This window comes from Ptychodera flava, chromosome 20, assembly GCF_041260155.1.
Source record: "Ptychodera flava strain L36383 chromosome 20, AS_Pfla_20210202, whole genome shotgun sequence".
Classification (NCBI taxonomy): Eukaryota; Metazoa; Hemichordata; class Enteropneusta; family Ptychoderidae; genus Ptychodera; species Ptychodera flava.
The window spans coordinates 11,774,311-11,800,860 of record NC_091947.1 but is presented as its reverse complement, the minus strand read 5'-3'; the positions used below and the strand labels follow the sequence as shown (position 1 = coordinate 11,800,860).

General features: G+C 38.3%; 1 protein-coding gene across 2 annotated transcripts; it reads right to left on the bottom strand.

Annotated features, from left to right (window-relative positions):
- Positions 1-151: 151 nt before the first annotated feature.
- On the bottom strand, positions 152-26,550 carry LOC139120045 (U4/U6.U5 small nuclear ribonucleoprotein 27 kDa protein-like; the record flags this gene model as incomplete). 2 transcript variants are annotated; one of them, XM_070684067.1, is given in 9 exon segments in its annotated part: positions 152-216; positions 2,239-2,318; positions 3,181-3,236; positions 8,084-8,122; positions 10,954-10,977; positions 21,856-21,894; positions 25,042-25,099; positions 25,464-25,520; positions 26,430-26,550. In XM_070684067.1, coding segments are annotated over 9 exon segments (458 nt in total), but the record flags the coding sequence as incomplete, so codon positions are not given.

Below are 26,550 nucleotides of genomic sequence, written 5' to 3'. Positions count from 1 at the left end.
TACACTTTTTCAGTCTTTAATGGGTCTTATTCAAAGAAAATTCTGGAAAACTGAGGATATTCTGTGCTCGGTTTATTACACATTCACAGCTATTGTGGCTTTAATCAGTAAGCACATATCAAATTTGGAACCACGATTTTTTTCCCCTTACCTGTATTTTCTCTTTCTATTGATGTTGACAGCATAGGCATTGTTGGATCCAGGCACATGCTTACCCTATCAGAGAGATGACACACACAAACATGGCAATAATCAAAGATAAAGAAACTCTATGGCACTGCATCGCATCATTGAGATTTGCTAAACTAGCCATGTACGCATCACCAGAGAGATATTTAGTGAGAGGACGGATCAGTCCCTACCACATTATGTTGCTTCACTCCCAACCAGTGTTAAACCTTAGAGCACATTCTCATACACTGTTGAAAAGTGAATGATGGTCATGATTTGGACTCCATCGCAAGAACTTATCTTGAAAAATTCCCAAAGAAGTAGGTTTTCTTGATTTGGATAGCTAAGATATGAAGTTTGTTGTAAACAAAGCAATATCTGGTAGCAATGTTAAAGGTCGGGTGAAATGCCCATGTTGCAAAATCACAGAAATACAGTTGATGGTCTATAAAACAGTCACATTCATTTCTTTTTTCGTTTAGCGCGCGTGATTATGAAATATGGCAAAAGAAAAATGCGATGTGGGCGTGTCCGCCGAGCCTCTCCAGTCGACTTTTTTCGGCTTTCCGAAGTTTGCCCGACGCCGTATCTCATAACGGGAAGTAAGGTATTTCACACCTCCGTAAGCTCCCCACGGGGGTAACTTCTAGGTTTTCCGCTTACATGATCAGGACAGTGTCCTCCTTCAATTTCACTATGGGAAGACGTTGTTATTTTAGTGGCTGTGACAGCGGCAAGAACGTAACGGCTCAACTGTAAACTTTTTCGAGTTCCCGTCAAATGTTGAGTGTTTGAACCAATGTGCTTGTCTCTTCTGGTTCGTACGATACTGGCCACGGTCCCTAGCCTGCCTCGCTACATGCTACACAATTGGGACCGCGATGCAAATCAACTGCATGAACACCAACACTGAACGTTGTGACTGCCAATAAAACGAACAAACAACACGGAACGTAGAGATCGCGACACAAATACCCGGTACAAATCATGGAGCACAGTCCCTCTGCAGCTCTAGACTGTGCGCATGGAGGCCATTAAAATGAAGAACAATAGGTATTAAGAGAACCGCGATGCAAATCGACCGCAACATGGATTAAAATGCACAACACGGAACAGCCAGACTGCAATCCGCAATGCAAATCAACTGCAACATCGAACCTTGTGGCCTCGATTAAAATTCGTATGTCTGCTATGTAGGCCCTAGCAAAAGTTTCAATTCTCGTGAGCGGGCGTTCTTATGCCTGCAGTACAGTAGACAAAGTGACGTCAAATTTGTCGCGAGGGCTCGATTGCGTGCGTCGAAGTTTCAATTCTCGCGAGAGCCATTTATGCATGCTGTGGACTACTAGACTACATAAACGTCAAATCTCTCGCGAGACTTGGCTCGATTGCAAATACGTACGACGAAAGATTGTGACGCAATACGGAAGTAGATACAGTTTTGCGAATCGCCGAGAGAGAAGCGCAGATCAACAAAAGACTACAAACAGCCACGTTTTTTCTTTATTTTGCCATATCTTTTGAACAAAAATCAGTTTCGCCACTGTGGCAAATTAGGATCATTTTTTTTTCGCCACTTCGGATTTCGATTCGCATTGGCGAACGTGGCGATCAGGTGCAGTGTTTTGTTAGCGGATACCTTGGGCAGAGATAAGGCGGCGTGGGACCGCTATTCGATGTAAATGAACACACCTGTGACGTCACAGACGGCCAACCTTGACTCCCGCTGAGGGCGTGACCTGGGTGTCGCAAAATGACCTGATGAAAGCCGTGCATAGAAAAATAAAAAAAAATAACACTCGCGCATACTTTTAGGTTGCAATTCTGTTGGGAGTGTAATAGTATTGCCCCCCTGGAAGATATTCAGTCTCAAGAACAGGACCATTTCACCAGACCTTTAAAATCACAGCCACAGCTGGGAGTGACTGACTACACAGATTGACTGAGAAAACAACAGTATTACCACAGGAATGCACTTATTTGACAATCACCAGAGGTTCATTTTGATATCTGGAGAAGAAACCATGAGAATTATGTATGATCTCTCAAAAAATTTTAATTTTGTACCTTGGTTGAATCGAAACCACCGAATCCCATCATTTTCATCATCTCAATTTCCTCTTCGCTTTTACCGGACAAATCTTGATCTGTAAACGAAAAGAAGCCATTATCAGTGACATTGGTCGTGCAGATAGACTTAAAATGAATTTACGAAGACTGTGACTTTTCAAACTGTGACATGCTTGGTGTATAGGCCATGTGGCACCTTCAGATGTAGTGCTATGTGTATCTATGAGCACACATCTAAATGTATCTGCTTTTGACATGAAACAGTGAAACACAAATGGCAAGTTGCCGATCATATTGAACATCATGATGTGCACACATCAGCAACATTTGGTTCTTGAAGTTTTGAAATTAAGTTCTGACCATAGACCCAGGAGAAAAACCAGGTCTATGTTCTGACACAGTATTTTGCTAAGGGTGGTACTAAGCAGGTAAATGTTACCGGGGTTCCCCCAATCATTTTACCGGGGTTCCCCTTGGTTTTTTAATGCAATCAGGTTCAGGGACGGCAGAAATGTTACCAGGGTTCCCAAATCATTTACCAATATTCCCCAACCTTAGCAAAAACACTGCGACATTTCCAAATGACCACCAGTCAAATACGAAATCCAAGACTGAATGACCATCATCATGGTCAGCCACGATTGGATTGTACATGCCAAATCATTGCTGAAGACAACAAAGTCATAGCATCCTTTTGCCAACCTTTAAAGGCGCCTATTCAAAATGCTTCTCGGCAAAGTCTGAAATCACACTTTGTGGCCTGAAAACCAGAAACACTCATTTCTGCTATCATAAAAGTGCACAGTTCTACTTCCCGCCATGCAAATGCAGGAGTAACTGAGCACTCCATACAGGATTATATCCCCATGTAAAGTAACCTCAGCATGCATGTTTAAGAAGGTGTGAACTGTTCACAAGTTGTAAAGCAAAGAAACTCACCAGAGATGCGGAATTGCTCTGACCCTGACGACGTTCCAGCCTTGTGCTTTGGTGACCTGTACAACATGAAATAAAAGCATCAGGCAAATTACTGACAGTGAAAATGTTCATCTTATCTTTTTGATTCATGTTGTGACTTTTTAAAAACCAACAACCATGAAAAAGGTGACAATCTTAATTGAGAAAGAAATTACAAATATTTTTAGCATACCTAATTGTGATCAACAAAACTGAGAACAGCTATGCATAATTGGGATTGCAGAGATGTAGCAAGCAAGCGATTCTGATATACACACACATGCACGCACAGACACAGACACAGACACAGACACACACACACAGAGTTTTAGGTGTACACATGTGGTTGACAGCCACCATATATCAATCAATCAACTATTCTGTATACTATGAAATGATGGTGTAACCACTGAACTACGTCTGTGTAATCCAAAAGAGCTGTCTCACTCAATGTAATACAGTAATTCCATAGTTTTCTGAAATTCTATAATATTATTACTCCATTCAACAGACAACAATCTCCTGATTTTCCACTCCACTTCATGTGACTCTGCTTCAGATAATTCATGATTTATGACAAAAGTTGATCTGTTGACTTGAACACCGGTGTGAATACAATCATAGACCTCGTTCATACAGGCAAAAATTGAAACGTTCAGCGACTTTATTTGTGATTTGTAAACACAGGGGATTAATAGTTTTGGTCCGCTCGTGTCCATACTCACAAATTAAGCCATTGTTTTGATATTTAAGACGTCTTAATGCGCCCTCTCGAGTTCAAAAGGTGTGTATGGCCAAGCATACTGCATAACAAGATGGCTGAAACGAACGACGTCGTACTGGCTGTAAAGAATGTGAAAGAGGCTCCCCACCGAACTATCCAAAATGTTTTTGTGTCGAGTTTGTGTTTTATTCGTTTCTAAATTGTGTTCCTACATTCTTATCCGATTGTTTGTGTTAATAAAAATGTTTGTTTCGCCTCGCCATAAGCTTTCCTCACACAAACAAAACATTACCGTCCACACTAATCCAAACTTCCCTACAAATATCCGAGGCGAAACAAACATTTTTATTAACACAAACAATCGGATAAGAATGTAGGAACACATTTTAAAACGAATCAAACACAACTTAATGACTCAATCGAATATTTTTGTTCCCAATTAATAAATCATATAGACAATCTCAATTCTCGGTTTATGGCAATTTTTGTCGACTGATAAAAGTCTTTTCATCTTCAACATTCCATTCTAATTTCACCTACGGTATATAATATCCTAACCTCCTGTGACTTTCCTTCTAAACGTTGATTTGCCTTGTGCACCAAAGAGATGCTGTATTTTATGCCAAACGATGAAAAAATATGTGAAGAAATAACCATGTATCAGTCAGTACGGCAGGCGAAACCCGGACGGCCATACCGATTGGAGACAGAGCAGAGTAGATCGAAACGCAAACGGGGTGTTATTATAGGAAAGGCGGTGACTTATTTTACAGCTGAATAAAATGCTGTCTCTGGTTGTGTAAGTCTGTTGATCGAAATATATATTTTGTTCCCAGTTGATTAATCATGGGGGATGGCAGTCTCGATCTCTCCCCTTTATGGTTCGATATTTACTGACTCGTTCCCTCTCATTTTTGTCAATCAATGAAAGCATTTTCGTCTTCCATATTCAATATTACTTTGACCGATGTTACATCCTGACCTATACTGTCATTAGTTTTGACCAACGTACAAAGATATTGCCCATGCGTCCGGCTGATGAGATGTTTTGCAAAACGGTGAAGAAATGGGGGCCCGGGAGACATCGATGTCAGTCTTTCCGGACTGTTTACATGTAGCTAATAGGGGATATCAAAGGAGATGAATCAGTTAGTTGAATAAAACATAACTTTTCGGACTTATTTTATGTCAATTTTGTCAATGTCGGACTTTTGATTCAAGAGAAACCAGAATCACCTACAGAGATGTCTGTATTAAACACGACGAACAATTGGGAATAGTTTGTTATGCTACTGTCGGTGTCGTGGTGTCTCTCCCATAAAATTTCGAAGCTATAGGTCTACACTTGTCGTTTCGATTCACAGGTAGCGGTACACCGATGACCAGATATTGTACTGTTCTTAAAACTAGTCTAAGCAATTTTACGACACTGCACTATTGCCATTGTGTCTCCCGTGAACGTCCTTGAATCTATGGACGTGACCATTGTTTTACTGCGCCCATTAGAGTGTAAACCCCTGTTCGTTACCAGCAGAATACTTTTTAAAGTTCTGTACATCAGTGTACACTGTGTGTATAAGCCCTAAACCTAGTTTAATTCAATTATGGAAAGGTATTAAAGAATAAAGGGTCGTTACAGTTGCTAAAATTGCGAGAAAAACGGCACTTTTTACTCAAATAGTCCTATTCACAAGCTCTATTGTTTTAAATCACGTCCATGGTGTGCTGTTGATTTTCATTCTTTCGTGCAATTTCATTCGCTTGAAGCAATTATCCTTTCATTTGACTGCTCTGTGGGACTCTTCTGATATGTGTTTTGGATAAAAGAACTCTACAGTGAAAGACATAAACTTCGACGGTGATAGGTATACAATATCGGTTCTCGACGGTGATAGGTATACAATATCGGTTCGATGTGTGAAGATATACAGATTACAAGTTATTTTAGAAGTTCTCAAAACCAGTAAAAATAATTCTGCGCGCCACTTATTGATAATTTCTTCTTGTGAACGTCCTTGAATCCGTGACCGCGACCATTGTTTTCGAAGTGTTCGACGGTGGATGATCGGTAGATTAATGAAGATATATGTTACTGAACTATCGTGTGATTGTTTAATAGCATGGTTAGGTAATAGACGGTGTAGTCTGTAGAGGCGATACGGCGAAATTCCACGGCCCAAGGGAGCGTACATCGCATGGTTTCTTACAACGAACCATAGACAGAGCCGTCGGTTTCCATAGCTACTACGTGAAATCCGGCCTCACCGATGTCCCGGGCCGATGTCCCTGTCCTGATTCGGAGAACAACTTTCAAGCTGCGTGTTGAGGTTCAGATGTCCGATTTTTTCATATTCAAAAGGCTTATTGATTTACAGAGAACGCCCGTCTTGTTTTTAGCTTTAACTTAGCGCAAGATGGCAATTGAAAATTCAAAGCCAAATAGCCAGTGGGAAAAAATAGACGACTCGCTCTCACCAGCGGTCGAGGTCGCAATGAAAAAAAATCGAAGTCTCTGATATCGGTATCATTGCTCCGCCATGTTTATTGTTGGTTGTATGGCCAGTTTAAAGTCACAGACTTTCTTCAAGGTAAACTTCATATAATTGCCATACCGCGAAGTTCCCTGTGCATTTCAATATGTCTATTTGGAAGCAAAAGCGCCACGGACATTCGATCGATGGTGATGAACTTTCTCCAGGGCGTGACATGTCACCAGTTACGAACTTTACCGGTTTTCGATACGAAATATGCAATATATTATCAGCGTTGTTCACGTTGTGTTTTGAGTTTGATATGGAATATAACAGGAAAACACTAACAATTAGAGTGACGATAGAGACCATGCCCGATACGGAAAAATTGACATCAACTACTTGCAATGAGCAGTGACCTGAAACTTCAGACTGATATATAAATGTCGACAATATAAAACATTGAAATGCGGAGAGAGAGAGGGAGAGAGAGGTTTACGCGGTCGCGAACTGATTATACTCTTTCGGATATGACTTCGGTGTAGACGATACACAGACATCGAAAATGTACACCTACTTTCCAGAAATTCGACTAATCTTATAATAAGAGTGGAACAAATCCAAAAGTGTTGGTGGAAGTAAATCTTCAGATGTTGGTTTTCTAAAGTTAGATAATACTTACAGAAATATGGTCGTCATAGTCTTCTTTTAAAAACTATTATCTTCAACACCACGTTTCTTATGATCGGTGATGTCATTTTTTATTATTTTTACAAACTTTCAATGCATCAAACGCTATAAGACTATCTCATCTGCCTGTCAAGGAGTTACAATATATTTCCAAGGGCTGGCACACGATGTCAACTTACGTGTCGTCCGTCGAGCGGCCGGTGGCAGTCTCACAGATTGTTCCGTTTGTAATCGCGGCCACTTTGATTTTGATGTGACACCAACATGCGTTTGAGTTTTTTTTGTTACGAAATTTGTCGACCTCACAAAATTTCACAGTCCATGCTTTGAAGCAGTCTCAACATGGCAAAAATGTCTCGCTTAAATTTCATCCTCGTCGTTCCAAATTAAATTCGACCACTAAATTATTTCGGCAGTTTTAATTTCCTATTAATTCGACGTTTTTCAAATCGTAATGAATTTTTTCTGGTCGAATTGATAGGGTTTTTGGTATCAAGCTTATCTCTTCGTCGGACCAGTATACCGCGAGATGTAGTACTGTGTTCGGCAGCCATGGCGAAAGTGAATATTGTATGTTGGTTGTTGTTTGTTTTATGTTACAAATACCTGTCGCGTGAGGGCGTTTGAAACGCTTCTGAAGCGGCTCAGTCTGTCCACACAGCGATTTGCGGATAGAGTTAATCCCTACAACGGCTCTGGTCGGCCGACTAAACCGTCTCAAATCTGAAACGCTTCAGAACCATTTCGGAGTGTCCACACATAACTTTCTGTGTCAGTATTGGCCCAGAACCGTTTCAGAGACGTTTCAATGGCCTGTGTATGAACGGCATAATAGACCCTCGAGGGTCCATGATACAATTAATGTTTGGATCAGTTATACAGAAGGGCTCCCTCTAGAGATGGCAAGATGTTGTGAAGTGAGATGCCTTCACTGTGATCAAGGGTTGGTGTGATCAAGAACAGCATTGCAATGGAAGTTACTGAAACAGGACACACTAACCTTGATCTCGATCGGCGTGACTTATGTGGTGACCTTGACCTAGAATTGTGGATGGCATAAATGGTATGTTTAAATTAGTATAATGTAATGAAAGCATCTCGCAGTTAACACTCGTATGAAGTCATACTACATCAAAATGGGAAAGTCCTCACTGAAAAGGTTTAAATTCATGTTATGGGCACACAACTGTCTGTATGACAGTCATAGGTTTTGTTTTTTCATTAAAAATTTACACGGACATTACTAGCTGTCCATAACGTCTGATTATTTTTTCACTATTTTTGTTTTTCTTTCTTATGCCAACAACAGTTTCTTGCTCTACTCCCTGAAGCATGTTGAGTCACACACTGATTGGCCTGTCAACTCAGCCTATACATGTGTCAAGTGCATTGTTATTGTTTACAAGTATCACTATAATGGTCCAGACTAGACATAACAGAGCATTCTACGCATACATGTATTGACTCTCTAAGTGGCATAAGCCAAATAGTTTCAACATGCTTTGGAGAGTAGCACAAGAACTTGCAATTCACGTACAAAATAAAACAGTGAACACAAATCAGCAAATGTTACAGCTACTGTCAATCAATCAGATACATCAGTTTTCAAAGTTAGCAATATAAAGTCTCTTTGAGACCGACATTCAGAACACTGATAGGGTAACATAGGTTGAAAAAGTTCCATCTGTCACACACAAAGAATAATCATAACAACAGTATATTTTCAAATATTTACAACAGTAACCCATTAAAATCTATTCTAAAGTCATATTTCATAAGACAAACCAACAATAACAAAGGCCCAGATGGTTAAAGTATGTTCTCCCTCAAAGTAATTTTTTAAGTCCCAGGTTCAAATGGAGATCATGGCTGATTGATTTGTCTACTGCCCTCTAGCGGTCATTGTATGAAGCATTTTCTGAGATCTACTACACTGAAATACAGTTTCATCTCTTCTTACACATGAAGACTGAATCCTGGGAGCGGAGGTTGCCAAAGTTGATGACTGACAGATAACATGATCCGCTAGTATTAGTCACATGGGAGAGACTGGTTCTAGACAGATGGCAATCAAGATTAAAAGATCTCTAGCAACTATGAAGTAATATTTCACTGATCTTTAAAAGAGCGGATCACCAGAGGGTGTCCTTCTTTCATCTACTTCATGACAGGTTGAATGCATCTTGCAAGTTTTCAGTGACACATTGACTCAGACAACACAGCTACCGCTGTCACCTTTGGAAAGGGATCACTCTAACTTCCTGTTGTTACATATTCATCTTTTGGTGGTGTAATAGAAACTAAACCACCTGTGAGAACTAGTTCATTTTCAACTCACTCCACTTCCTGCCATTACATAGTCATCTTTTGGTAATGTACTTGATACAAATCACCTGTGAACTACTTAACTTTCACTTTCTTATCTTATGCAATGTTACCGATATTGAAACCATGACTGTCACTTTATCATTATTTTCTTTTTTCTTTTGACAGCTTTACTGAACTCACTTGAAGTATCTAAAAGCACCAGTTTGTGCTATTTACATTACAAAGAAGAATCCCGAGAAGTACTGAGAGTGAATTCTACCAGAATACACATGGACAGAAAGTTTTCTTTTAATCCAAATTTGAACCACAGAGTAACAAGTGAATTGACAACATTCACCAAACAAAGATGACACATTTAAAATTATGGGTAGCTAATTTGACAGCAATGTGCCCTCGCTGGATCAAAACTATGCTCAGAGCATGCACATGAGCTGTCTATGAATTAGGAAAATAAGTCTGAGGCAAAAATTCAACGATGGCCTTCGATGATTGAATGAGGTATAAAACATAGTATGTTCAGAGGGTCCTCTCGTCTCAAGTAATGGCATGATCCTCTAGAGTCTTGAAGATTGTCAGAACTTGCGACGGAAATGACCATATTTACAATTATTAATAAGTAAAGTACGACCACCTTCAGAAAATGCAGCCTCAATTGCATTTGTCTGGAGTTCATTGAAGTTTATTCCGTAAGGAATGGATTTGCTTCATTTTAATGGAAAACAACCTACGTTCTTCAAATCTTGACATAATTTCACCTTTGATGTCCAGACCATACAGAATTGCACTTCCTCCATTGATAAATGGTAAGTCCTGTCACATTATCAATAATTATCACTCACCTCTCACACTTTTTGACTCTCAAGAGTATAATTCCCCCTACCCATCAACAGTTGATGGAGCTAACACGTGAGACTACATTGAAAGTAGGAGCTACAAGACAAATTTGGACAATGCAGCCATCACTTCATGCGGTACCCTCAGCTACTCACCCCCCTGGGGTACAGAACACACAGACAACAGGCAACTTCCCAATGGACACATTAACTGTCATTAGTGTGATGATCCTTCTGAGGAGATAAGGGATCACTCCTCATTTTAAAAAATTGAAATTACATCAAAAGGTCGCCGACCTTTCCTCCATCTCATGACAGCTCACGCTTACAGAGTTTTAGTACGTAAAATTCAGTCAAATGAACTGTCATTTATTATTAACAGTCTGCCTTTGACAGCAATAGAACTTTGTGGTTGCAAAAATCGCTGTACAAATGCCCATTTCACGCACTTGCCACGAATGTACAATATGCTGAGGTTACTACAAAAATACCACAGCCTAATTTGATATTCATCCACACTACCACACTACAATATAGATAGATGACTTTTAATTTAAGTTTCCACTGTAAAAGATGTTTTCATTCATATTTTTCCTCTTCTTTTTTGATCTAACAAAAGAGTGTCTTGGCTCTCGTAATCATCTTACACATAAGTCATTCTTAATCCGGCTGTAGATTTCAAAGATACAGAGGTTTAATAGTCACCTACCTGTGCCTTCTAGGAGAGCGTGACCTGCAACCACAAATGAAGAGAAAACATAATACGTCAAATACATATTTCTGTCATACTAATGCACAGTTGGGCTGTATGTGCTGCTTTTCACTGAAGACATTAATAAGATAGAGACTGCAATTGATCGGTACATGCAGATCTCAAGGCATTATTCTCATTAGACTATGATCGTCTTTTTTTTTTGGTCTAAAATCAGAAGTGATTAATCTGATGTAAGTCTCATGATACAAGCATATTAATGTAACACACACATCCACAATTCGCTGATATTATAGTGATAACAAACTTCCTGTTGTCTGTTTTCTGTGTGTGTGTTAGTGTGTGCAGGTAGGTGGAAAAGTCTGCCTATCAGATGATGTAATTATGATTGTGTTTTGTGATAACAGTGTCCACCTTTCCAGATAAGAATGCAATAAAGAGCCGGGGTGAAAATGAAGTCATATTGCTATACACAACAAGGCTGACAGTCGTCCATCTTCCTTAACAGTAAGTTTTGGCACTGACATGATTTGGGTAGAAATACTCCCATTTGAAATTGGAAATACTTCAATTTTTAGGACACTTTTCTGGTCAAGTGATTTGTGCAGACTTATCAGAAGCCTGACGGTTTCACTGATCTGCTTCTGTGAAGATTGAAAGTTTTATTTTTCCCTTTAGAGACGGTGAATAGCAGTGACCCATTTTAAATATTACATTTTATTAACTTTGTTTATGTATAGCTAAACTTTGCATAATGACTGCTAGTTTTTATTCTGATTGAGAAAGAGAATGGTTTAAAGGCAGGGGGAGCCTATAAAATACCCCCTATCTCCCTGGCATTCATAATCCAACATGAGTGGCACACGGTAACAGCGTCAACGAATGCTCCCGAAAATCTTGAGCTTTCAACAACCATGGTGTAAATTAAAGCACTGTTCCCACCTATTACTTTTTGTGAATACTTGTGGCATCACTTTGTTGGCGAAATTCTCTTATTTTTTTCCATTTTAAGTTGATTTTTGATGCCAAAACTGCTTCGATGCTGTGTTCGAAGCGTCCAAAGAACAATAGATGAGAGCATTCAAACAGCTGCCAATCACGAGGGGACGCGCAAAGGTGCAAACGATCAAACATTTGTTGTGTCCATCGGATCGATTACGATGTCAACAATGAATAAAACGATTCTTACTACTGAGCAAAATACTTGATCAACGGTTACTGAACACGAGCCTCAGATGAATTCAGACACAAACGGACTACTTCATGGTTTCAAGCAGATTTCCTCTCCCTGTTTGTTTGTTGATCTGTGTACCTGTAGGCCGAATGGGTGATGTGTATGTTGACCTGCAGTACGATATTTTACGATAGATTTCTTTTGGAGTAGTTTGTGGCCTAGCCCTGCGTACGATGCGAAACACTATTTTTCTTACTGTTTTTAGCCGAAATCAACTCGATTCCGATCTATGCAGCCTTCCCAAATCACTCCACCGCTCACAGACTGCGGAAAAATGCTCGCGTGATGTCCAAAACCGTTGTTTGCTGGCGATGCACGGTCAATGGCCCATGCAGTGGACGGCCATTGGATACGTCATGCCACGATTATCATTATACAGGTGCCAATGAGCTGCATTATTTCCTGTCGGGTCGCCGGGGCGATGAAACTAAATCGCGATTGATTCATCTCTGTCGGATTTGACCAAAAAGAGACACTTGCCATAGATTATAGCATCAAATGTTGACCGTTCAGACTGAAACATGATGAAAGGTCTGAAGATCGCCGTGATGTCGTTCTTCTCTATACGTTTTTTGAGCTTGATTTTGACTAAATTGCTCTAATATTATCTGACGGGGTTTTTTTCTGAAATCATAATCAACTTTTCTTTCCAAACCAGGGCACAACATTACCTTTTTTACTTTAATAGTAATCTAGGATTCATTTAATTCGCAGATTAATAGACTCTTTTATTCTTCCTCGATTGTCTGTGACTGATTTTGCTATCGCGATATCGATATTGCTGTTCGCACTCACGTGTCTTGAAACTTACGTCATTCACTGAAATAGTTTTCGGACAAACTCAAGAAATTCGACAACTACAAACGAATAGTCGGCAAAATTTACAGAGACTAGCAATAATAATTACGGTCATTTTACCGTCTTTAGCTAAGCGGATTCGCTTGGCGGAAGCAGTATATAACGATCTGAGTTCCCATTTTTACCCTACCGTGTGAGTGTAGTATTCAAACGAGTGAGATCATAATCTTCCGCTGTTCCGAGTGGCCTGGAGATTTTTTATAATATACAATAAATTGACCCTATCAAAATTACCCTGTTTTACATTGCTTGGATATTGATATTTTTTCTATACTTTTTGACCTTTGATTTGAAGTCTTGATTCTCCATTGGCGGCAGCACATGTACGGTTACAACCGTCATGTGATGAACGGAGTGTGATAGTAAAGTTGTCGGGAAATTGTTCAGAAGAAAAATCATTTTGTATTTAGAGGCTGCAGTTCGGGATTTTCAAGATGAACAAGCCATAATTCCTACATCTTTGAAACGGGGATTACGGTAATCTTTCATGTGATGAAAATTTTTTGAACGTCTTTGCAGTGTGTTCCCACGATGAGTGTGAACTGATTCTTTGTTTGTAAAAATCGTCAGAAATGGTCCAGTGACCATGATAAAATAGACACAGATGAAAAATGCATTGCGAGGAAGATAGTAAGAAATTCACATTGCAATATTTGCTGTCGTATTTCTCAGCAGGAATAACCCATTTTTACACGTTGTGTATAAGAACAGCAAGCAGGTGTTCGGCGGTCAATTGCTTCTATCATAATGATCTTGATCGCAGCTATTTGGCGAGAAGACAGCGGGTACCTATAATCTCACAAAATTATTGATATCATGTCTTTGTGTTGAAAATTTTCGATGGGGGGCAGCTCAAATCAACAGCCGTGGTATATTGGGAATCGTGTTCTCACTGGACACCGAATTACCTGCTATCAACAGTACGCTATGAACCATCGGCGGTAACACATTGGTCGTAATCTTTTCTTATTCTGCCCCGTCTTTTGTACCGTCCAGAAATTTCAAAGCTAGAATTTTTTTACCCTGACATATAAAACAGCGACCTTGCACACTAATGATCATTCCACTGTTTCTGTTGGGGTTTGTTGGGTTTTTAATTTGCTCCGTGGCCCGGTAAGATTTTTTCAATACGACACAGTTTGAATTTTTTTCAAGGTAAATCTAGTATATTCCCAGTTTGTGGGGTAAAGTTGTCTGGAGTGAAAGTTTGAGTTGACGCTGATAAAGTAGACGTCGAGCCCGGCACAGTTGACTGAGATCCGGTCGGTTCGGGGTCGTTTAGTCCAGAAACCTGCAGAGTTCTGTATGATCATCGTTCGGCATTTAGATGAATTTCTTTTGGTCAAAGTAATTCAGTAACAAAGTACGCCAGATTCCTTGTGTTGTTTTTGTCACCGTCATACGCTTGTACGGACGGTTTTCGATTGAAAACGGTAAAAATATCCAGTGCTCGTAAATGCGTGCACAGTTTATTTAGCGACTGTTTACGCAGCAGTCGTCTATTCGATTAGGATTTGCCACCACGTAACAACTGTAAACGTCGCGTCAACAGTCCATACGAAAATTTTGTGCTGAATCGAGTAAGATAACAATTCGCTTGCGGTAGGAAAGGTCAGTCCACCATCCGTCAAAGTTGTTGATCTGAAAAATCTTCACTGTGCACCAACTACATGAGTGGCTGTTATAGTTGTACACGTAGTTCCATGAGCTTTCCATTGTCCCTTGTTACGAGCTATGTTCAAAGTGCGTCAAGCTACGAATATTTTTATGTATGGAGTTACAGACATCGGTGAAGTACCGGGTACATTGATTTTGTTCAAAACCACTGCCTGTTTGTTCCTCGTGTTGTTTTTTGTGTCCCCAACGTCGACTGGCTCTATGTGCGTACAAACATAGCAGTCGGGATTAAGATTTTTTGGATAAATAGATACACTCATAGTTTATTCCGCCTTTGACGCAAAGATACACACTGTTTTACATGTGCCACTCCTAGCCCTGGGATCGATTTCCATACCTTTAAGGTTTCAATAAGGAAAGTATGAGCAAAACTTTCTGTTTCAAGGAATGCATTATTCAAGGTAGTTAATTAATACTAAGGGGTCAAACTCTCCATTTCACAAAAATTAGCTGGTGAATACTATAATACTCAAAGAGCTTCAAAATGAGCCCCAACAAGTGGTAGACTAAAACAGCATTGTTAAAGTTTGAGGGTCCGAATATCTGTCCCTGAGGGGCATTCTACCTTATAGACTCTGTTGGATCTCCATTGTAACTGGCACTACAGTAATTTGCCAAAGATTCCAGTACACACTTGTTGACAAAAGATGTTAATGGTTGGGAATCAGATTTAGTTATCTCCTTTTTAGATAACTGGAGGTAGTTGTTTGGAAATATTGCCATTCCTGAAATTTGTAACTTAATTCTGCTGAATGTTTAATGTGTGTATATTACTTGACGTACTCTGGGCAAGTTGCATAAACAGGACAGGAAAAAATAAGACAGCATATCAAAATATTGGCTCCCAATACACAAATTATGGGTTTCTCCCAGTTTGAACCAATGATTTGGCTAAGGTTATCATATAAAAGTTATCAGACAAGACTTTTTGGGAAGAAGGTGTTTTTTCTAAAATCGGCAAAAATTGCCCCCAAAATACAAAATTGTGTATTTCCTAACTAAGATCATCCTAAGGGACCTGTATACCAATATCAAAACTGTCTGACCAGCAGTTATGAAAGAAGATTTTTGACCAAAAATGGCTTTTGAACTAATTTGCATATTTTCAACAATATCAAAATAATGGAAATATGATGCATCTACACACCAACAAGTCTGTAGTATGGAGATTGCAGCTCTCAAAATATTTGAGTAGACTGACATCCTCAGAAACAGACATGTATACAAACCCATCCAAATACACGTAGCTTCTATAGACTATGTCTACACTAGCTAAAAAGGAAATTGATAGAATACGTACGTCTCCAGTCAGCTACCTTGAGCTCATTTTATGGGAAATACATGGCAGTTTCATTAAAATAACTGGGCCAACTTTATTTACAAGGGTAGAAATTTCTGTTTGTCAGCTCTATCAGTCTGTGGTACGCCTCATTGCATTTTGGAAATGTTCACAACCAATCCAGCACTGAAACCATGTTTACAACCGCAGATGATACACAAACTGACATGGGGGTAAAGATCGCTGGATTCATATTATGATAGAAAGATAGAAAGACATTACAACATTTGATAGTATGAAAATTACTGTCGATTGATCTCCCAGAATACTGCCTGAAGTGTAAGACTTATTCAAACTCAATGAAGATATTCATCATCGATAAATAACACCGTGGGCCTTTCCATACTTTGTACAAAAACATACAACAAAATGACATCAAAAGTCAACTATCTAAGAAAATCGGCTTGCCCGGACTTTTCCTTTTCACACTACAATATATTCCTTGGAGAGAGCCTTGCCAGAAGGATATAAGACATTGAAAGATAATAAAATGAATTCAAACTGCCCTTTCCTGATTCCCTGGATAGTGTATTTGGTTATGCCTGACTTGACACTGGCGCAACTTGCCCATGGGACGGCAAAATACCTTGAAAATATGTATCTGTCAAAATGGCACAGACGGGCATTTTTATGGTGTAATTTGGAGCACATTGAGGGTTTTTTCAATCCATTAAGAAAAAAAGCCGAGCTGGTGAAAAACTGTAAATTATGGTACTAAAAGTCAAGGGGCTGAAATGTGATGAAAATTAACGGCTTGCTCAAGTAATATACGTGGTACAGAAGCTCCAATTGAATATTAATTACATGTACTAAGCCGAGTCTAAAAATGCACTCAACAGGTTAAGTGACTTCACTGACTTCAAACCGGAGTCATCGTATCTCAGTGACGGTGAGGTACACATACAAAGCTTAGCAATTGGTGCTACCTACTATGTATCAAGAGCCCAAAACTCAAGGCTTTCTGTTCACCCTAAACTTTTACATATTACTTTGAATTACACTTCATTAACAATGCATTGGCTCAACCCTCTGTTTTTGGATGAGCTCTGCCTATGGCTCTTTTTACCAACATAGTCTAGCCGAAACTTACTGTTATAAATGGTGATTGTAGATCTGCCTACACAGACTTTGGGTGACTAGATTAAAGCATCTACAATGACTGTTCAATCAAAAAGCATTTGGTCATTGTATTAAAATTTACCATTGTCTTGAGGTTACAATATCGCAGTGTCCTGGTAACATAAAAAAATACCGTCAATGACGCTGTACCTTCTCTAATGTGTGGCCAGGTCAGGTAATTGGTTGTTGGCATGGAGTTTTGGTAAATAGTTGATGATGTAGGGGCATGAGGTGAGATATGGACCCAAAGAACCCAAAAGATGATTAAAGACATCAATCAAAAAAATTCTAAGCTACAGTATAAACTACCTAAAGATAGTTCAGTGTGGAAAAAAGTTAAATAATTCAGAAATAAGAATTAACAGTCCAAAATAGTAATGACGCACTTCCTTACTGACCTGAGTGCATGTGAAATACACAACCTGGCATCTGTAAATTAAATGTATACCAAGTGATCATTTTAAGTCACTTTTAACTGTTTTTAAGGGATTTCCAAAGAGTCCTGTGGAAATGATGAAAAACGCTTATTTGGTCTTGTGTTTGTAAAACTTCATGGCTGATAATTGTCATAGTATTCAAAGAAATTGAAAGTGAAGAAATTACTGTTTTTAATAGGCATATTTTCCTTGAAATACATGACCGTGTAAAGAATATATGCTAAAAGTGTTTAAGAGTAAATTTCTTTTCAAAAAATAATTAATCTGTGACCAAAGGATTTTTATTCTTTGAGTTTACAAATTCAAACATTGCAATTTGTTCAATCATCTTGTGCAGTGCAAAATTTATAAAATGACTGAAAAATAAAAAAATTAGCAGAATTACAGTCTTTGTGATGTAAAATCATGGGTTGACATCACGATAATTGTTAATCTGTTCGAAGTACTTTCTATAATTTAAAAAAGAAAGTTCATGCAGAAACGGTAACATATATTGTCAGCAATGTAGTGTTAATTTTGACTTTACATCAAAATATGCCTTTGCTGGATACCAAATATAGGGCGAAATATTAAAATCAGCCATGTTCAGCAAAATCCACACAACAGCATTGATCCTTTTCTAATTTGATTTGATTTGCTTATGTTATCCTTGTATGACAGTCAGTACAATATGGAACTTGAACACAACACAGTGAATAAGTATGCTGTAAATGAAATGGTGTGGCTGCATCCACATGCAGCAATAGGAGTGCCTTTGTCTCTCACCCCTCATTTCCAACCTGTCCCATCCCTGAAGAAATAGTTTGGTCTTTTTTAATATATTTATAATGTTAATAATTTCTGTATTTGTTAAAATGTGCGCATCTCAAAAACTTTTGATCATAAACATTTTCATTGTTTTTTATAGCTGACCAGTCAGTTAACCTGTTTATTTTGAATATTTGCGCATTTTTCTCAGTATTCGACATTTTCAGAATAGCTTCTTATTCAATTTGTCATTTTCTAAAACTTAAAAATGCTCCTTTGTGTGGTCAAGCTTTCCACAAGCATCAAATGTGGTACTTCATATAGGAAGGTCTGCCTCTAGAGGGCGGGCATCATGAACAGTGTTTGTTAGTTATTTCCTCCACACAAACTTCTGATTGTACTGTAAACATTGAACATGGCCGACGTCCGATTTTCCTGTCTAAAACTTTCACTCATTTTCGTTCATATGACTCTGAAACTCCAGGAAACGATTGGGAAGAAAGAGTTATCTTGAAATATTGAGGTACTCGCCGATATTTTGCAAAATTAAATGAGAAAAAATGCAAGGAAAACGCCGACAGGCTTACACAACGACCGTTTTCAGACTCAGAGGCATATGATCATCTGCAGATTATGCAACAGGCCCATATCACGTGAGGCCATGAGGGGATATCCACGCAACTCAGTACCAAACACTAGCGCACACAGAGTGAGCAAACACAAAGTGAGTACCCCTAACGTCAGCTCAGTAGTCTGTAATAGATCGTAGTCAACTAAGAACTTGGAGAAAGGCTTACATTAACACTGTGGCTATGCCACTAAGTCCCTTTTGATTTTTGTCACAGCTCAAAATCGTTCTCCTGCACCTCAACCTGAACCATGAACACCCCCACCAGTTTATGATATGACCCATCACAATGGCATAACGTCAACGGATCTTGACAGACGGAAGTATTGACAGACGGAAGTAGTTGACACCAGCATACTGGTTTTCAACTCTAATACCTTCTCTGTCTATAAATAGACACGAGAAGGTAAAAACTTACATTGTGGCAAATTAAAGGTAAGTCAAGTGTGAGTCCCTGACAGAGTGACTTCTATTAATGACACAGCAAGTGAAAAATAGTCAAAAAATCATCCTACTATTTCATCAATGGTCTGTGGTATCTTTCGAATAGGAGATTTAAATTTACGATCAAACTGACAGATGCATCCAGTTGTACGGAAATGTAAACATATCTCTTACTTTTGATGAATTTCGTGAACACGAACTGAAATTATCTCACGCTGATTGATGAATATAATCATCTTGAGTAAAGTGTATGACAGTGTTCCATTTTGATGAACAAACACACCCCTTTTACATCCATTAATTAGGTCACAGTCATCCTTGCTGTACATCACGACAGCGATGTTGGTGTACCGTAATTAGGCAAAGTAAATAAAGACTCTAAATTGATAAGCAGTGACCCAGTTTTAAAATAGCAAAATGACTAAGAGCCATGATTATGTTATAATCACACAGGTTTCTAGTTGATATTTGATGTTTTGAGGGGTTTGTATCACCATCTACAGAAACTGAGCTGAAGCCCTGGACCTAAATGGATCTTATTCCTAATGACTCACTGAAGACTTAATCATGAAAGGCAGAAGGTTGTCCAAACGACGGAAAATGTGACCAAACTGTGCCTGTGCGACTTCCTTGTTGACAAACAATGTATTTCGTTTCTAGATGCACCATGTCAACATAGCTGCAACATTTAAATTTTCTCATCTACAATATGACAAATATATTTTAACTTTCATCAATCACCAACGTACCTTTGCTACTGTGTTTACATAGGTCGTATGGGTCCCATACCAACCTTTGAGTGCCATGCTGACGACCCCCTTCCCTTTCATATTGAAAAACATGGTTTTTCAAATTTTGACAAGATTTTCAGGAATCATTCTTACAGGAATGGGGAAATTGGTACTTTGTTGCCAGCAACATTCTGATTAAACAACATACTCATATGTAAACTGTGTAAGCCATAAATAACAGGATCACACCACAAACTCAGTAATAGACGTCTCAGTCACGTGAAACAAGAGACAGAATTGTCCTAATTTCTGTGCAAGCAGAGAATGCATTACTCACAATATTACAGTCATGATCAGCGCTACTTTGAACAATATGAAACTCTTTAGAAAAAATTGCACACACAGAAGAGAATCAGCTATAAGAAAGTAATTTTTGAATTAATTTCTCTTTATTTTGAACTTTCTATCTTTTGTGTGACTAGTGATCATATCATTTGAAAATGATGAAAATGAGGTTAGTAAGAATGGATCAGTTCCAATAAATAGTATACACATGGTCACATTGACCTACATAACTATCCAATCATAGGAAACATATCATAGTCATACAGATGCCCTGCTATAGACCAATCACAGTGAAGATTATGACAGCCATCCATGACTTACATAATCAACCAATAAAAGAATGAACATCTATTTGTGTCAAATTAATTTTTATGTTTAACTTCCTTTTGCTCAGTTTGAGTCTTGGAAAAACTACAAATACAATCAACCCTGTGTGTAAAGGTCACATAAGGAACTACAGACTATATGGAGGCGGTCTTTTTCATAGGGTGAGCGTGGCATTGCTTTCGGTGTGGGTGGTGTGCTTAGTGGTGATTTCAGGAAAAGATAACAGTAATGATAAAATTTAATTTAATAACTTCTTGAAAATCATAGTACGTGCACTTCGTGAAGCAGACATCAAAATGGACTAATATTTTGCTTGCTCTCGAGGACATTTTTTATGGAGGTCATTTGGAATCAGATATGCTGACCATTATAAGCAGACTTTGTACCAAATTTGAGCGATAACACTTGGCCACTGACAACATAGAGAGGTGACTGTTCTGTAGCCGGTCTTTAACGCGCAAAATGTAACGGGATTGCCACAAGGTGACCACTATAAAGAGGTGAACGCTCTGTGAGGGTCGACCACTAAGACAGTTTCGACTTTGAGGTATTTTCCCGATGTATCAATTCAGATAGACAATACCATAGTTTGATAAACCTCATCTTCACAATATTTGTGAGGACGTGTACAAACTATGCTTCATACATAGTGTACAATTCACCATGTCTCTTAAACCAAATGTCACAAGCAGTGTGTTGCCCCACTAGTGATCATCAAACATAACCACAGCTGATGGAAAATAAGACCACGAATTCTATTGCACACAGCTTGTCATAAAGATTATCCAAAACTCTTTCATGAAACTCTAACAGAAGACTTGGGCGCCTCTGTGCACATATGCACAATTCGATTGATAAATTTCTTGTAAAGGCTATTGTAAATGTTCTTTTGTATTAACTGCGAATCACTACAAAATAATTTTTCCAGTTAATTCTACAGTGTTCAATTGGCTGCAACTGTGTTTTTTTTGGTATATGATAGACAAGACCTTGGAGTAGAATTTGCACCTCACCTTGATCTGCTGCGTCTTGATCTGTGTGGGGACCTGGATCTGAAATAAAACACCATAAACTTCAACCTTTGAAATCTTTCAATGACATTAATAAGTAAATTATACTATACATGTACTATGTCACAACGGAGAAAATCAGTGATGTCTATACACAACAGCAAGCCAAGCCCATGTTTAGGAGGATCTTTTATGAGCTAAAACTTCAAAGCTGAGCACACATAAGCTAGATGAGACATGCAAATGGGTTTTTGCCCAATACCGCTTTTTAATGACTGGGCATGATGGGGGGTGACAGGCCCAGCAAATAAAGGTTATTGGTAAAGCAAACCCATAGAACATTGTTTTCTGCCCCTGCTTGTTCATGTATTCAGCTTGAACATGTTCACCAATCCCACGCTTCTGCATGGAATACTGGTGAGAGTGAGTTCTTAGACTTAAACTTTGATATTTTGAGCAATCAGTCTAAGCCCTACTACATGTATGTCTGTTCATCAGTTTTATTTTACTTCACAAAGCCCGTTGAATTAAACCCTTGATTACCACAATGTAGAAGTCAAACACACACTGTAAACATATATGAGATCATGCCGTAATTTTCCAGTGCTTAAGGTACATAGTAATTCATCATAGCACCGGAAATTCCTGGCATTCAAGGCAATCAAGGAATTCACGAGCTAGAAGTATTCCATAGTACATGTACGCATGTTCAATTCAAAGGCTTGGTATCAGAGAACAATAACAACATACAATGTACGTAGGGTTTTGATACTTGCACATGATACATTTATGCAACCAGATATGAACTGAAAATGCTACCAGATATGAACTGAAAATGCTCACGTGTTTAATGATATGTTGCAGTTATGTGTAAATTTGAACCTTTGCCACATGTTTGCAACTTCATTTAAAGTGTTATGATCAACATAATAAATATTCACCACAGATTAATTTTAAATCAAAGTATATATCCCCAATCAGGAAAGTTCATTAAAATATGCAAATTAGGAATTGACTGAAATGTTCTCATTAAATATGCAAATTATGAATAGGCTGAATTAAAAATGTTAAATGACTTTCAATAATGTCGTATCATAGTATCTTTAATGTACAAAGCAGTTCGTCAACTTTGTTCTAGTCAAGACAGATAAATATCCTTAATTAGGAAAAATCATTAAATTTGCAAATACGGAATCGGCTAAAGTAAAAATGCTTAATGACTTTCAATGCTGTATCATAGTATCTTTAATGTACATAGCAAGTTTTGTCAAATTTGGTCTAGTAAATACAGATAAATATCCCTAATTAGGAAAGTTCATTATATATGCAAATTAGGAATTGGCTGAAGTAAAAAAGTTTCATGACTTTTAATAATGTTGTTTTATAGTATCTTCAATATATGTTGCAAGATTCATCAACTTCAGTCGAATCAATTCAGATATATATCCCTAATTAGTGAAGTTCATTAAATGTGGAAATAAGGAATTGGCATGACTTTCAACAATGTTATATCACAGTACCTTCAATGTACATCGCAAGTTTCATCAATTTTGGTAAGTCCATTCAGATTTATATATCTAATTAGGAAAGTTTATTAAATATGCAAATAAGTATTGGCTGAAGTAAACTGCTTAATGACTTTCAACAATGTTATATCACAGTATCTTCAATGAACATCGCAGGTTTCATCAATTTTGGTAAAGTCCATTCAGATTTATATATCTAATTAGGAAAGTTTATTAAATATGCAAATAAGTATTTGGCTGAAGTGAAAATGCTTAATGACTTTCAACAATGTTATATCACAGTATCTTCAATGTTCATAGCAAGTTTCATCAATTTTGGTCTACTCAATTCAACTAAATATCCCTAATTTCAAAGTTCATTAAATATGCAAATTAAGAGTTTGATGAAGTAAAAATGCTTAATGACTTTCAATAATGTTAAATCATAGTATCTTCAATATACATACCAAGTTTTGTCAATTTTGATCAAGTCAAATCAGATATATATCCCTAATTAGGAAAGTTCATTAAATATGCAAATTATCCATTATCTTTTATGTCACCCCTTAATATCTTTCACAGCTGATATATCTTGGTAAGATCAACATTTGTAGCAAATCTCATCAAATTGTGTGCAGTCGTTGTCAATATATATCCGTTTTTTCTAAAATCATTAATTATGCAAATGAGCAAAAAGTAAGCAAGCCACACCTACCAAAAACTAATGAGTTCTTGCCATTTGCAAACTGAATCTATGTACCAGATTTGATTCTGATCTGATGAGCCGTTTTTGAGATATTGAGCACACAGACAGACAGACATACAGACAGACACACAGACAGACACACAGACAGACAGACAGACAGACAGACAGACATCGCTGCGACATATGCTCACGTGTGTCAACACGTGAGCAAAAAAGGCAATAAAGCTGCATTGCCATGTACAAGGTAAGAACACCTTTTAAAAGCATTGAAATAACGAACGAACAATATCTGCATGAAACTTTTTGTTGTACTGGGAACTGTCAAAGGGATGCAATTTACATAATGATATGTAATTTGCATATCCTTTTGTTGTGAAAAGTCAATGTAAACTACTCTTCCACAATTTACACATATAACAAATATCACAGTCTTTCCACCAGGGAGTGCTAGTGTAAACATGACAAGATGCTAATTTGCTGGCATTTCCATGTGAATATTTTTGTCTTAAAGGCGGAGCCTCCCTTTAAAAGGACGCAAAGGTATGGCGGCGTTCATTGTGTAAGTGGACACCAAACAGGCAACACGCGGGCACACGCTCCAGAAAATGCCACTTTTTAGTTTTCCCCGGCCGCAAAAACACAGACAGACTGCCAAGCGGTCAGCGTGAAGTTGCTGCCGATCGAACTCTGTGGTTATATTCAAAGTTTAACGCGACTGGAAGACAAATTTTTAGGAAATTCGAGCGTTTGTGGTTGGGAATCAATGACCGTTGGCGATTTGAACAGGCCGTCAATCAAAGCTTGCATAAACTGTTTGAAGGATTAGCAAAATGTGACAAAAGGTTGAGATCAGTTTGTGTAATTAATATTATAGAAATCAAACATCATTACTGGCCATGTGTTTGACTGGGAGGAGAACTCCACTAATGCGAGAACCTGGGATTGAAAAGTGCGGCTTTAAATATTAACACAGCTTACCTGGATCTCCGTCTGCTCCTAGGAGACCTTGACCGGGATCTGCTTCGATGACGTTCTGCTGATGGCAAACAAACATGTCATTCAGTTTTACAGTAGAACATTGATCGCACCATTTTTTCTGCATATTAGATACACATAACTCACAAAGTTCCTCTGCAGCATCGCATTTGGATAGTCAACTTTTTATTCATTTGTTACAACTATCCAGTTGCAGTAACTTTCTTTGACTAATTAGCTACTTCTCTGGAAAATCATTCATTTTAATCATATTTCTTTACTACTGCAAAAGCATTTTCACATTAATTTTGGTAAAAAGAGTCCAAAACGCCTAAAATATGACTTCTATAAATCACTTAATCCTATTTTTATCACAAGATTTGCATTTACAGTGTCATGTATTGTGGTTAACTACTACTGCTTACCCCTTCTTCTCCGCTCTCTGGTTCTTTCCCTCGATGTTGATCGGGAGCGACGTCTCTCTATACACAAAGAATATTACAGAAGTTACTTGTACTAATCTACACTAAAATTTTACAGGATTAATGTTGTTGCTTTGTAACAAAGTGCAGTCCATCTGCACTGACTGTGCATGGAGCAATGTGATACAACAAAAATAAGTTCCTCAAATTATGAAAACACCAGAAACCTCTACAAGACATCCTGTGTACAAAGGGAATCAAACTCAAACTGCAAGATGTTATAATTCTCATACATGTATTACTACAGTGCTAGCTATTTCTTCCTGGTGAACATACATGTTGCAATACTCTGACCATGGAGCTAATTAGCTAATTAGCTCCTAGCTCTCATAAATTTTGGTCGAATAATGCCGAGGAAATCAATGTGCTGAAACTGATAACAATATTTCCCTTTTTACATGTAAATAGCTTGATAGAGTGCCACCAGGCGATGTCTCGCTACTAATGATGCCAAACAATGATCAACGGTACAACTACATGCATTGTACAACTCATCATGCCTTGCTGCGATCTGTAATGCAATTCAGATTCGGAATTCAATGCAAGATAGGGTGAACACATTACCCAAGCTCAACTCGATACGTTCAGTCATCACACTTGTCAAATCAATAATCACCTGTCGCTCAGAGAACTGACACGGTATGATTTGACAAATGATCACACTATCAAGATTCTGGTATTTGAAACCAACGCGGGGGTTGAACTTGACGAACAGCTTTGTACGTATGTATTACGTTTTAATATTACGCGACAACAACAAACAAAGCAATGCTCTTCAGCGTGCACGTATCGTGGACACGTTACAGAATAAAACATGGTATCTTTGTTTTATAACGTAAACTATTTGTAGTATTATCGACATTATGAGTGGTTGACTGTATTTTTGCGGGCAATTACAGTCAAACATACCTCTCTTGGGAGAACGGCTTCTACTCCTGCTCCGCGCCATCTTGGATCGTCCCGGAAATAGTACTCCCTAGGACAGCCTATATTGTGGTGGACCGTCCCCAATCCTAGTACATTGACTGAG